Below are 15,295 nucleotides of genomic sequence, written 5' to 3' on the forward strand. Positions count from 1 at the left end.
CTAAAGCTGCCTGACTATCTTTAGTCCACACAAGTTTCTCCCCTTTCTTCAAAAGATTGGTTAAAGCAAGAGCAAAATTTCCTGTAATATCCTGCCACTCCTAAAAACCTCACTACTTTCTTGCCATTGGGAATAGGAAACTCAGAAATTGCATTCACCTTAGCTTGAATAGGTACAACTTTGCCATGGCCACCTACATAACCCAAATATGTTATCGTGGCATTTGCAAATTGACTCTTTGCTAAATTAACAGTTAAGTTTGCTTTAGATAATCTTGCAAACAATTTGCCCAATTGCCTTAGATGTTCTTCCCATGTGCCACTTTGTGACCAAGTCATCAATATAAGCATCTGTATGAGTTAACCCTTGGATAACCAAATTAATCATCCTCTGGAATGCTGCAGGGGCATTTTCATGCCAAAAGGTAACACATTATACTCATATAAACCGAATGGGGTTGCAATAGCTGGAATATTCTTTCCTCTCTCAGTTAAAGGCACACACCAGCAGCCCTTCAAGAAAACCAACTTAGTAAGAAATTTAGCTTTGCCAATTTTATCAATACAGTCATCTATTCTCAGAATAGGATAAGCATCTGTTTTAGTTACTGAATTAACCTTCCTATAATTCGTACAGAACCTAACAGTTCCATCTGGTTTTGGTATCAGAACACAAGGAGAACTCCAATCTGAGTTCGAAGGTCTAATAATGTCATTCCTCACCATATATTCCACCTCCTGATCCATGATTTTACTCTTTTGAATGTTTATTCTATATGGGTATTGTTTTATGGGATTTGCTTCTCCAACATCTACATCATGATAAATCACTTGTCCTTTTTGGAACATCAGGGAACAAATTTGTGTATCTGCTCTTGTAACTTAAGATGGCCTAACTTTTCTTCCAAATTTTCCAAAACTGTTGAGTTAGACAGGCGCACAGGAAACATGGTTTCTTTAAGGTTACCCTCACAAGATTCTGTTTTCATAATCTTTTGATCCACCACTTCCTCCACTCTGTCTACAGCCAACACATCTGATACAGATTGTTCTCCACTACCTTTATTCTCATAATAAGGTTTCAACATATTTATGTGACAAACTTGAGTTTTATACCTTCTATCTGGAGTGTTAACAACATCATTCAGTTTTGATTTAATTGTGTAAGGTCCAGAAAATCTAGCTTTCAAAAGATTGTCATGTGTTAGAAACAAAATCAAAACTTTACTCCTGTCTTAAAATTTCTCACCTGAGCTTTCCTGTCAAATAAACACTTCACTTTACCCTGAGCCATTTCCAAATTCTCTTGAGCTAAAGTCCACACTTTATGTAACCTCTCCTTAAATTTAGAAACATAATCCAGCAAGTCCAACTCCACATCCTCATTAACCCAGTTTTTTTTTAATCAACATTAAAGGTCCTCTAACATGATGTCCAAACACAATTTCAAAGGGGCTGAAACCTAATGACTCCTGCGCAGCCTCCCTTGCTGCAAACAACAATAAATGAATACCTTCATCCCAATCTCTTCCATTTTCTGTCTAATAAACTCTCATCATATTTTTTTTAAGAGTAGAATGAAATCTTTCCAAAGCTCCCTGAGTTTCAGGATGGTACGCAGATGAAGTGATCTGTTTTATTTCCAACTCATAAACTAACTGTTGAAACAACCCAGACATAAAGTTAGATCCTTGATCACTCAGGATCTCTTTCGGTCGTCCAAACACTGTGAAAAATCTTTCCAGAGCCTTTACCACAGTTTTGGCTTTAATATTTCTCAGTGGTACAGCCTCTGCAAATCTCAAAGCTGCACACATAATTGTTAATAAGTACTGGTTACCAGACTTAGTTTTCGGCAGGGGACCTATGCAATCTACAATAACCCTAGAGAAAGGTTCCCCAACAACAGGAATAGGTTGTAATGAGACACAGGAAAACCAATTTACAACATCCTTCTTCAAACCAGGCCAGAAAAATTGTTTCAAAATCTTATTCATGGTTTTCTTTACTCCAAGATAACCACCCAAAGGAGTACTGTGGGCTAGATCTAATATTTCCTTCCGATAATTTCTAGGAACAACCTCCTGATGAATCACTCCCCACTCTTCATTAGCAGGAATATCAAGAGGTCTCCCATTTTCAACACTTCACCTTTTAAATAATATCCACAAGCCATTTCTTTACTGTCCTGTTCACTTACTGATTTCTTCCTTAAGCTAACAAGATCTGCATCTATTCTCCGTTGCTGAATTAACTTGACAAAGAGAAATCCTCACTCTCGCAATGACCCTGTTCTTTCAAAACTACTTCAGAAGTACTGAGCAAATGTCTTATCAACTGGATTTTCTTGACAAAGAGAATCCTCACTCTCGCAATGACCCTGTTCTTTCAAAACTACTTCAGAAGTACTGGGCAAATGTCTTATCAACTGGATTTTCTTCAGCTGTCATCATTTTCCTCGTCATATGCAGGATATATCTCACCATCCTCTCTAACCACATCCTTACTAGGCCGACTTGTCAATCTTAAAACTGACACAACTTTATCCTCTCCCAAATCATTCCCCAACAAAAATGAGACACCCTGCATGGGTAACTTTGGAATTACTCCTACTACAACAGGTCCTTTGACTAATTCTGAATTCAGCACAACCTTGTGAAGCGATATTGACTCTACCTCACCTTCAACACCTTTAATCAAAGTTGTCTCCCCCTGTGTCAGTCTTTTGATCTACAGTTAAAACACTTCCCAACAACAATGACTGAGCAGGCCTAGTATCTCTCAGAATTTTAACTGGAACCTGTGGTTCTCCCTCCTTTATTGAGACAAAGCCCTCTGACACAAAAGGCTTGAAAACTTCCATGACCTCCTTAACTTCCACTGTTTGAATACATGCTTCTGGTAAAACCTCCTTTTCTCTCCTTTTTCAAGACTAGACAATTTGCAATCACATGACCAGGTTTACTACAAAAATGACATACAAATGAAGAAGTTCTGTCCTTTCAACTTTTCTTTTAATATTTTCTCCAGACTTTATTTCAGGCCCACTATCCTGCTCTACACTAACCTTACGAACAGGTTTATTAATCTGTTCCACATTAGCTCTCTGAAAATGTCTATTCTTCTGGAATGTACTTTTGTGAATTAGAGCAAATTCATCTGCTAATCTAGCCACCTGTTGCCACGTCCCTCTCATTCAGATATAATTTAATCTCCTCTGGGATGCACCTTTTAATTTCCTCGATTAATATTAATTCTCTCAATCTGTCAAAATCATTATTTATTCCTTTTGAGGCGCACCAATGGTCACAACACAGATTTCTTCAGAGCAAAATCCATACAAGATTGATTCCTTGTTTTCACCAAACTCCTAAATTTTTGTCTATATGCCTCTGGAACCAACTCATAAGCTTTCAATACTGTTTGCTTAATAGTGTCATAATTTGCCACATACATTTTGAAGCACAAGAGGCCATTTTTCTTTTGGCCATCTTGAGCTCTCAGCAACCTTTTCAAAATGCTGAAAATAGGTTTCTATATCTCCCTCATCAAAAGGAGACACTAGATTTACCCCTCTACTAGCCAAAAACCTCTTCCCAGGAGTTACAGCCTCAGCTCTCTTACCTTTCTCTATCTCCATTCTTAACTTCTCTAATTGAAACTGTCTGTCCCTTTCAATTTCCTCATTCCATCGTTCAGCTACCTCCAACTCATATTTCCTCTGTTTTTCAGCCTCTTCTCTGCTTTCCAGCTTGGTCTGTCTCATATTGTTTCTGCAACTCAAAATTACGTTTCTCCCTTTCTTCTTGCATCCTTAATTTCTCCAATTCCAATTCAAAAGATCTATTCTCTGGAAAATTTTCTAAGTCTTCCCCAACAAATTTTCCTTCACTTATATATTTCACTATAATCCTCTGTGTTTGTACTTTTCTCATCCAATATTTAACTTCAGTAATTTTCAGTGCCTTAGAAATAGCCATCAGTTCCTCTTTTCTCATGCTCTGCAGCTCTGCAGGTGATGGTTGTAACAAAAACTTATCGACTTCTATTGCTGCTGTTTTTCCAGGCACCAACTTTAAGTTAGTTTGCAAAAATAAAGCTTGCAAAAATTCCAGACACAATAGCTTGCAAAAGAAAACCCAATCAACTAATTAATCTCCAAATTGCAATGTTCAATTCCTAAGCAATGAGCCTCCATAAAATGTTACAGAGTCCAGAGGACCCCAAAAACCAGCAGCATTAGATATGTACCACAACACAGGGTTACTTAAACAAAAGTAATTTTTAATTATATTTACACAAGAAAACAGAATTAGACTAACCTGTTACTTAACTAATTTACCTAGCTACTCAATCCCCCTCTAACACTAAGCACAGGTTTGAGTGTAAAGTAAATTTAAGATTAGAAAAGTTCTTTGGATTACAGTCCAATCTCACTGGTTGCAGGCAATTCTTGTTCTGTGCACAGAAGTTAGCATTAACAAAGTTCACCAGTCTTTGTTGCTTAACAGGCAAATGGTTACCACTCAGGAGGGTTCTTGCTGGTTTTCAGAGTGATTCCTTCTTAATCAGTCTTGCTGACGAAACTTGCCCCCTTCAGGGTTCTCCAGGTGATCCTCTTTCTTTCAGGTCACCTTTCACACTGCCAGCCTTGACCTTCGACCAGGCAGCCTTCCAAAGTTTGCCAGCTTTGTCCTGGAAATGATTTCTGTCTCTTTTCCCTCTGTGTTTCACACCCTCTCTCTCTGAAAGCAAATCTGAAAGCAAAACAGTTCTCCCCTGCCTGCAAAGATCACATGTTGCCAGGCAAGCTGCTGTCGATACTTTGTTGCCTTCTGTAAAAAGCCTTCTGCAGAAGTCCTGCAAATATTCTGTTTTAAAATGTGTGTGTGTGTGCAAACTGCTCTAACAATTCATCCCAAACCACCTGTAAATACTCTATCACATGGGGAAGTCCAGAGCAACATACGGGGAAGCCATGAAGGACAAAAACAAGGTCAAATTTGTTCACTCACTTATGAAATTGTTGAACTTCTGACCACACAATTGAGGCCAGTTTTTGGATTTGTTCAAAAGAGAGTTGGATGAGCTCCTTGAGGTTATAGGGATTAGGGAGATAAAGCAGAAATATGGTGCTGTAATCACATGATCAGACATGATCACATTGAATGATGATTCAGGCTCAAAGGGCTGAATACCCTCTTCCTGCACCTACTTCCTGTAATTCTACAACTACAATGCACCTTTTTCCCCTCTTGATATTAGAAAAGGATCATGGTACCCCTTCCATCTCCTGCATTCTCCCAAGGGAGAATACTTGCCACAATTCTCCCCTCCTTCATGGGCAGAAGACTACAGACAGTCTGGATCCTCAAGTGCATGACAGGCAATCTTCACGGATAAATTAAAACTGGGCACTGAAAGAAAATTCAGCCTTGACTTCAGCAATCCCTTTCTACAGGAGCACTCCAACACATGTCCAAATCCCAACACACTCAAATGCAAATTAGAAGTCTCCATTATCAAATTTATTTCGGGCCCCGGTATATGTTTAGTTAGAAACATCATGACGTGACAGAAAATTGGAAAGGGAATTAGCCCAGAGCCTGGGGTCCCACAGGGGCCTGCAAGCTCGAAAGTCCCAATTGATAATACTTCAATTAATCAATAATCTTCTAAGTGGTGGCTTCCTGGACAGCACAATACTAACCAAATTGAGCTCAGACTATTGTCCATTAATTACTGAGTCATCAGTTGTACCTAAATGAGACAATTAAAATTAATTGAGAAAACTTGATACAGGGGAGATCAGAGAAAGAGATTACCTCAGGCAACTTGAAGATTAAAAATTACTGATAATATTAGCTCTTTTTAATGAATAGGGTACATTAAAGTTACTGATTTACAAAGTAAAAGCATTCTCTGCTCAGACCGTACCGACTGTTCGAACTCCAGAAGTGAGGTTTCTCCCAGTGACAGAAACGATAAGTAGAGCATGGGATCGGGAGCTGCGTTCATTCACATTCGTGAAATCTGTGGCCCGATTCATACGGCCGAGTTCAAAAACCTGTGGGGATAGGACAGTCTTGCAAAGAACTGCATTTTTCAAAGAAAGCTGAAGATCATCAGGAGCGCGTCTGCTCGGTTTCTAAACTCCTCCCTCCGCTGCCACGCGGCACAGGCAAGTTCAACGCTCAGTACTGCGGCCACTATATTCAGGCTATACCCAAGGAGTAATACTAAAGCATCATGACCACAGTCCTTTGGATGAAACATAAAACAGTGGCACCTTTTGCTACTTGGGATGACTTTAAAGTTCACTTTGAAGGACAAGGGTGTTCCAGGTAGGGTGCTGAAATCCATCAAAGCCACAACAAGTAGATTATCTGGTTATTTTCTCAATGCTGCCAAGTCATAGACTCAACTCAAAAATTACAGCACTGAAACAGGCCCTTTGGGCCACTCTGTCAATCACTCATCCTATATTAATCTCACTTTTTATTCTCCCAACATTCTCACAAATCTTCAGATCCTAACGCACATCTACACAATGGGCCATTTACAGTGTCCAATTAACCAATCAACCCGCACTTTGGGATGTGGGAAGAAATCGGAGCACCCCAAGAAAATCCACATAGTTGCAGGGAAAACTGCTAAACTCCACACAGTGTAGGGGTTCAGGGTGGAACCGGAGTTGCTGTGAAGCAGCAGTCCTCCTAGTTCCACCACAGTGTTGCCCTCAGAGACTCCACTCCTTGCCGTGTTTTCTTCATTACTACACTGACCACGCTTGTCAGGCACTTTGCACAGCCTCTGAGATAAGGTATTACGTGTTTTCTTCCAGATCCTGAACGTGGATGGTCCAATTGTTTAGAAACTAGCTCTCCATTATACCTGGGAGCCACCTTGGAAAGACTCTCTTGTTGATTTTTTTTAGGGGTGGGGGAGGTGGATGGGAAAGTTTAGGGGAGATTTTCAGTGCAATTTCGAAAGCTTGGTGGGTGCCTGGAATTGGTTGCCTGAGGTAATGATGGGAACAGATATAATTGAGTTTGTAGGTTCATTGAGTGTAATTGGGCAGGCACAGGTTTCAATGGCCAGAATCCTCTTCTATTGTAAATGAAAGTAAGAGGCTTCTTTTAGACACACAACTATGCAAGGAACTGAAGAATATGCGTCATTTTGGTCTTAGTGCTCAGTTCAGACACTGCAGGCCAAAGGGTCATTCCTGTGGTGTACTGTTCTATGCTCTTACCCTCTAAAACCTCACACTACAATCCTTGTCTGTTGCTTCCCCCCACCACATCACAAAGCAAAGAGTGAGAAATGGCTCTCACCTTGTTGATATCATCCACACTCTGCACTCGGATCTGAATCAGCCCTGGGACGTAGAGCTGCCCACTGCCATCTGGACTCAGCTTGATTTCAAGCTTCTCGCTGGGGTCCTTGGCCAACAAGTTCCTGCAAATAAACAAGTTAATTCTGGTGGCCTCAACAAAAGCTCAGCATTTACCAATGCCCATTCATTCAGCAAAGGCCTCACAGTCAGATATATAAACACAAGGAGCCAAAGACCACACCAGACAGAGAGCAGCAGTAAGCACCAGGCATGGGGAGCGCATGGGTAAGCTGCTCACAAAAGTGGAATTGTACACCAGAAAAATTACGGCCGTCCCAACAATACACCCAGTCCTTATTATCTGCGAGGGATAGGGGTACAGATTTCCCATGAACAACAAAATATGCACATCACCACAGCCCTCGCCACCACTCAAACATGCCCTAAATTTCTAAAAGCATTAATATATACTTAATAAACAAGAAATATTTAAATGCTGAATAGTTAATAATTACTCACAAACTACTTTAATGTTTGAAACTTGCAGCCTTTGATCAGTTTTAAAATCACAAGCTGTAGCTATGTAAACAAAGGCTACTCTACTGGGAACTGGGAACAGTGGGGTGCCACAACACAAGAGGTTCTTGAAATTGATCACCATATTTACACAATGAATGTGTACTTGTATATTGGTACACTTCAACAAAAATGAGATGAAGACAGGATAACTTCGCAAATGCACGAATCTGCAGCTAGCAAATCAGTGGATAACGAGGATTGAGTATGAAATATTATTTAGGAAAAAGACCAGAAATGGTGGGTGGAGGCAGGATGGGATTTTCCAAAGTTGTAGCTTTAACCAAGCTTCTGCAGCTGTAATCGGAAGATTTCAAGTGCTACTTATACAGGAAAGGAAAAGTCGCAGGGTAAAGCCAATCATCAAAGCGGCCTGTGGTTAGCTTAGGAACTTGCACTTTACAGAAATCAAGGATGTAGCATCACAAAGCCTTCCTCAATTTTGACTGCTCAAGCAGAAACTTGGATTAGTTTAAAATAAAACATTCAATTTTATTTTCAAAAGCTCACTTCTGCACAAAAATTCCTCTAGGAGCTGAAATTACATTCCTGTGCATTAAGAAATTGTACCAGACCAATTCTGATAAACCAGTTTGATTTACCCTCTCTGGGATTACAACAGAATTCCTTACAACACATTTTTTCTTTATTGTCAAACATGTTCAATCAGAACCCTGAAACACCAACCCATCCCTCTCATGACCAACTAATCCACAATTAAATGCACTTCATGTTGTAGCCTGTAGGATAGTTCAGATGAAGTGGTGGGGAAAGTGTTTCCATTCTGCCCCTGACCTACATTGTAAGTAGTCATTTATTTTACTCAAGAATAATTTAATGGTTTCCCAATTATTGAGTTCAAGACTTTTGTTATTTGGGCATTCACAAGTTCTACTGATTTTAATAAGTAATGAGGATTTCCTTAAGGATAATGATTTGCATGGCCACCAAATAAGATCAGCATTAAAACAGATTTGACAGTGGAATCAACGAACTGCTCAACAGATCATGCTTTGTGCAATAGGTTTAAATTTAAATTTGACATTTTAATTTAGACATACAGCATGGTAATAGGCCATTTCGGTTCACAAGTCTGTGCTGTTCAATTTACACCCATTTAACCTATATCCCCAGTAAGTTTTGAACAATGGGAGGAAACTGGAGCTCCTGGGGGAAAAACCCATGCAGACACGGGATCCCGATTGCTGGCACTGTAAAGGCATGGCAGCCGCCAGCTTGCATCAACAGTGAAGGGATTGGAAAAACCTAGACCCAACCAAAACCTAGACCCAACCAAAACCCACAAAGGCCCACAAGATCTCTCATATTAAACATCTTCTGTAGGATAGTTCAGATGTACTGTACATGGGAATTAATCCTTCCTTAGGTAGGAGGAAAAACCCAACACCCAACCCCAACCAACCAATTTTCCCCTGCAGCCGCTACAACCGTGTCTGCCTGTCCCGCATCGGACTTGTCAGCCACCAACGAGCCTGCAGCTGACGTGGACTTTTACCCCCTCCATAAATCTTCGTCCGCGAAGCCAAGCCAAAGAAGAAGAAGAGGTAGTGAGGACAGACCTGTATACTCCAGTCCAGGCTTCATCACATCTGGACTGTATATAATTTGCAATAAGACATCTCTAGTACTCAAATCTTCTGACAATAAAGGCTAACACACATCTTGCCTTTCTAATTGGTCACGGTAACTTTCAGAGAATTATTGCACAAAGACGTCCCAAGTAGACAGACCATATTTTAAAATAATAGCTCTCATCGTTTAAAAATATTCCAACTTTCCATTTATTTTGCTGGCACCAACTGGGAAGTGGAGAACTCTTGCATTACACTGGACTTCTCACGACGAACAAATCCCTTGTACCAAGTCTCTTATATCCCATAATTAAAAATACGTTGTTTGTCCTCCCATGGGGAGGTGGAGAAAGGAGCTCCCAAATCGTTTTGGTCAATGGTCTGCCTGAAAGATTCAGCCACAGGATCATTAATGGTAATGAGGCATCACTTGTGACTTCCTCCGCATCAAATCTTTCACATGATGAGAAGACAGGGAGCCCAATATTTTGACAAATATGACTGCTGCAATGGTGTGTATCTAAATAAAGTGTGGGAAACTGAAATCACAGTCAATCTCCCAAGGATAGCAAAGGCTGATAGTAAACTCCAAATTAAGTAGGCCACAGATTGCTCATTTTACAAGAAAGAATATAAAAATGAAAACCAGCTCTACAGCCATGCCAAAGCATTGCACCAATCACCATTCATGCAGCTCCCATCTGAGTGCAAGTATTAGTAACCTCATAGTTAGATCCTCAATCTTCTGGGGGTCAGACCCCAGCAGGTCTCTATAAAAAGAGAAAATACCGTTAACATCCAAGACCACAGATTATCGCCACTCGACTGGCCATCAGGTGGAGCAGTCCTGCAATGCTCCATCGTCTCATACCTGAGGGTTTCGTTGTAGATCTCGGCCATGCTGACAGTGATGGTCAGGTCCCAGTCCGCTGAGCGCTCTGCTACTTCACCAAACAGGTGTCGGAGAGCACGCTGGTTTATCCCCGGGTCTTCTGGCAACCCCTAGGGAGAAGGGATATCATGCCTATGTTACACACCCTGGCTGAGGAAAATAAACAATGCAAAATCCTCTGGGGATCGAGGAGGTTAACTGGTAAAACAGTAAAGAAATCAACCACTGATCCAAAAGGCAAATCTGGATTTTATCTCAAATGTCATCAAATCACTGCAGATGCTGAAAACTGAAAACAAAAGCAAAATGCTGGAAACACTTTGGGTGAATCTTAGGGTTGATGTGATGTAATGCATGCACTCTGACAAGAAACCTAAAAATCCAGTGGTGATGCAGCAGTGAAAGGGTAAACAAGAGTTCATGTTCCAGTTCTGAGGCCCTTCAGTCAGGGTTGTGTAGCCTGATAGGTTAACTCCTATGCTTGGACCTTTCAGTACCATGAAAACAACAGTTCACCCTTGTTATACCCATTAGGGCACACATGTCAAACTCAGGCCTGCGGGCCAAATTTGGCCCGTGATATAATTATATTTGGCCTGCAAGATCATATCAAATATGTATTAGTGCTGGCCCACTGGCCGCCGCGCCAGTGTAGCACATGCACAGCTAATACTACAAATCCCAGAATGCTTTGCAAATGCGTTGGCGCCGGCCTGTCAGCCCGCTAATCGCCCCCACCTCCTCTCTTTACTTTCATTAGCATCTGCGACCTGTCACCCAACTCACATGTAATAAACCCCTTACGAAAAATCGCCAAACGAAAGACAGAAAACAGGACCTTTCAAGGCAGGTGGGAGGCAAACTCTGACTCCAGAGTTTGATGAACTTGCATCTAAGAAGAGATGCTAAGTATCTGGTTTAGACCCAGGTGCATCAGAGTAAATCACAGTGTAGCAAGCTAAGCTTGGATTCATATTTTCTTTGATTAACTTTGGACTGTTCATAGTTGAAAGATTGGATTTTCATTGAAGCAAGTTGTTATTTTTTTGACTTGTTGGCTTGTGAAAAAAATACATTTAAAAGGAGCTCAAAGGCTATAGAGAAATATTATTTTTTGAATATTTTATTTCTCATTTGTTAATGCTTCTTCTGGAAAGAGTTTAACCAAAACTATTATTAAACATTTATTTTAATAAGAAAAAGTTTAACATTACATATGTTGAAAGAAGAGAAAACATGCAGATGTTGTTGAAAATTTTCAATAAATATTTAGTTTGGCCCACGACTTAGTCCAAGTTTTTAATTTTGGCCCTCCGTGAATTTGAGTTTGACATCCCTACATTAGGGCCATCCTGCAGCTTAACAAGCTTTTCTCTTCCTTCTCAGTTTTGACAATCTCTCTTTGACCTGAAATGTTAACAGACTGGCTGAATAATAAATTTTTTGTAATGGATTAGTGAAATCTTTTTCCTTCTTGCCTTCTTATCCAAATTAGTTAACAACCTTTCAGTGTTAACACAAACTCAGGAGGCCAATGTGCTTCACATTATTATTTGTTTCTTACACCCTACAAGTTGCAAAGCATCCAAAAAGATGAGCTTGTTGACACCACGAAGACAGTTAATCCTTATTTCAGGAGATTACAAGAGCGCCATTGAAATCCATACCTCCATTGTATACGTCTTCCCAGAGCCAGTTTGTCCATAGGCAAAAATGCAGACATTGTACCCATCAATACAGGATGTGATGAGAGCCTGAACCTCCCGGAAAATCTGGCAGCAAATAACAAGATAAATTATTTCAGACATAGACGTTGATGCCAAATTTTGAAAAGATACAGAACATCCGACATTTGGCAACTATAATCTACGCAGGAATGCTCATTTACTGGGTTGCATTTTTTCTCTTGCCTGCAACATTTGAATGCTTATGAACAAACAAATGAGTGCAGGTTGCACAGCCCCCCAAGTCTGCCCCATTATATATTAAGATCATGAATGAACCATCTTTAAAAGACATTTGGACAGGATGGGAAAGATTTAGTGGGACATGGGCAGGCAAAATGGGACTAGCTCAAATGTCAACTTGGTTGACATGGATGAGTTGGATCAAAGAGCCTGGTTCCAGGCTGTACAATTATAACTGTAACCTAACAGTACTATTTCATCTCCTTGATCAGCAAATGATCTATCCACCTCTGGCCTGAGAATATTCAAACACTCTATTTCCAGTGCCCTTTGAGGGAAGGGATCGCAGACATTTTACCCTCAGAAAACAATTGCCTCCATCTTTGAAACAAGCTGGCAAGCATTTATTCTTTAAACTGTGACCCCTAATTCTAGATTCTATCACAAAAGAAAATATCATCCCCCCCATCCAGCCTGTCAAGATATTGTTTCAATCAAGTCCTCTCTTTCTCTAAACTCCAACCTTTCCTCAGAAGATACCAATTTACTCATTCCAAGTAAAGCTTCTCAGTTCACTGCACATCAACAACTCTGTAGTAGAGAGTGGAGAGCACCAAGTTCCTTGGAGTTCACTTAACTAGTAACCTATTGTGGACATTCTGAATCTCCTTACTTGCCAGAAAGACTGCAGCAACTGCACTTCCTGAAGCAGACAAGGCTACCGGCCACCATTATGTCTTTTAAGAGCATCCTGGCTGGTTGCATCATCATGTGGTACATTTGCTACTGAGAAATGGATGTCAATCCACAGGGTCATTGAGTGCCTGAAAGGATCACTGGAGTCTCCCTCCCTCCATCAATGTGATTTTCTGGGATTGTCTGAAGTGGCTGTGCAAAATCACAGCTTCTTTCAGCTCCTCCCATTGGGGAAGAGATACAGGAGGATCAGAGCTAGCGCCACCAGGCTGGGGAACAGCTTCTGTCCCCCACAGGCGGTGAGAATACCAAATGACCAAAGGAACTGCTCATACTAACCATTTGAACCTCTCATATTCATGAACAATATTTATTTGTTTAGATGAAATACTGGTCCTGCATTTATATTGTTTCTCTGTATACGAGTTATGTCTGGTTGTGTGCCTGCATGTTTTGTCCGGAGGATCAGAGAATGCTGATTCGTTGGGTTGTACTTGTACAATCAGATGACAATAAACTTGACTTGTTCAAGATCTATCCTTGAGAGTTCAGCAGCAATGGGAAAAACAAAGTTCTTTTTGACTGACATAAATATCAGGTGGTCTTCAAAGTGTGAATTAATAGTGAATAAACTACATAAACAAATGGAGTCACTATTTTAACCCACACAGGCAAGAGATAAATGGCCATCTGACAAGAATGGGAGACTGCTTAGAAAGAACACAACAGAGGTGCACTGGAAAGACAATACTGATGGGAGGTTGACATTGATCATACACAAATAAAAATGGTTAAATAAATTCACTAATCTTTGAGAACATTGAACTGTTCTATTATGTGCTAATAATGAAAAGAAATTCAAAAGGAAAAGAAATGATTTAAGATGCAGTATATCATAAAAATTGCCCTCGATTCTAATGTGATAGAGAAGCAGATGACTTCATACGTGATTGTCAAATGTAAATGAAGTTAATGTATCATCGGGAATTTATACTGGAGTTTTCACTGTGAAGTTTCAAGGCCTTTTGTGTACAGATGGGGATCACTGGCAAGACCAGCATTTCACCATCCTTGGTTCCCCTTTGAAGTTGTGATGGTGGTGAACTGCTACCTTGAATCAGTGCAGCTCTAGAAGTGACACTCGCACTTGGTGTTGGGTAAGAATTTCCAGAATACTGATCCAGTGACAAGTAAGTAGCAGTGTGCAACCCAGAAGGGGATTAATGGCGGAACGTTCCCACGTGCACTTCCACCTGGATGCTTAAAGTTTATGGTTTCAGGATGTGTGGGGAAGCCTTAGCAAGCTACATTTCTGCATTTTATAGATGGTACAAAACATTACCAATGTGCTGAACAGTGATTGACGTGGCAGTGGAGAGGATGCCAGTCAAGAATGCAGCTTTTTCTGGACAGTGATGTCAAGAGTTGTGGAAGCTTTATTCAACTAGATAAAAGTGAAAAATGTGCCATCACATTCCTGACGTGCTTCTCGGATGATAAAAGCTTCAGGAGTGAGTGACCTGTTGTTGTGGTCATGGCATTTCTGTAGTTGGCATAGACAAGTTCCTGATTAATGGTGACTGGCCCACCCACAAATTTAAGCTTTTAATGGTGGAAGATTCAGTGCTGATGCTAATATCAGAGAATGTCAAAGGAGAGGGTTAGCCTCTTCCTTGATGCTCAACACTATCTACCCATGCCTGCACATTGTCCAGCTCTTGCTTTACATCAATTGGAAAAGAAAATTGTGCAATCCCCCAATCTTTAATCCTATTGTGGAGAGAAGGAACAGGAATTATTGCAAGAGATTGATCAAGCAGCATAGAATCAGGCCCTTCAGCCCACATGTCTGTGCTGAATACAATTTCTAAATCAAACCAAGACTGCTGCCTGCATATGATCCCTCCATTCCCTTCATATTTATACATTTAGAAGCATCTTAAGCCCCTTTCACATGTGCATCCCACTCAATTGGCCATCAGTGTCATGGGATAGGAATGGAGGATTGGATTTTCACACTTGACTACTCCTAACTGGGACACTGAACGCTTTCACACTTGCAAGGAGCCATCCCTGGAGTTAGGACTGTTCTACCTTCTACTGGTGACGTCATGATATATCAAGTGATAGTGGACCTGCCATAAATCCTGATCAATGTATTTTGATCTTATATTTGAACAACATTAATCATGCATAATTATAACATAATTAAGCTTTATGTACAACATAGTAAGAGCTCTTCTGCTCCTGTTGTTGTTGTGCCGACCTATATAAACCTTTATAAAGGACCTTGG

At 40.5% G+C, this 15,295-nt stretch overlaps 1 protein-coding gene across 1 annotated transcript in view; it reads right to left on the reverse strand.

The window, feature by feature from the left end:
* The window catches only part of kifc3 (kinesin family member C3), a 58,688-nt gene that overhangs the window by 9,765 nt on the left and 33,628 nt on the right, over positions 1 to 15,295 (reverse strand). The window contains exons 11-14 of the mRNA XM_069901108.1: positions 12,066 to 12,170; positions 10,378 to 10,508; positions 7,337 to 7,460; positions 5,937 to 6,066 (exon numbers count right to left, since the gene is read on the reverse strand). Coding sequence (XP_069757209.1) covers positions 5,937 to 6,066; positions 7,337 to 7,460; positions 10,378 to 10,508; positions 12,066 to 12,170 — 490 coding nt within the window. The remainder of the gene's footprint in view (positions 1 to 5,936; positions 6,067 to 7,336; positions 7,461 to 10,377; positions 10,509 to 12,065; positions 12,171 to 15,295) is intronic.

Source organism: Narcine bancroftii, chromosome 10, assembly GCF_036971445.1.
Source record: "Narcine bancroftii isolate sNarBan1 chromosome 10, sNarBan1.hap1, whole genome shotgun sequence".
Lineage (NCBI taxonomy): Eukaryota > Metazoa > Chordata > Chondrichthyes > Torpediniformes > Narcinidae > Narcine > Narcine bancroftii.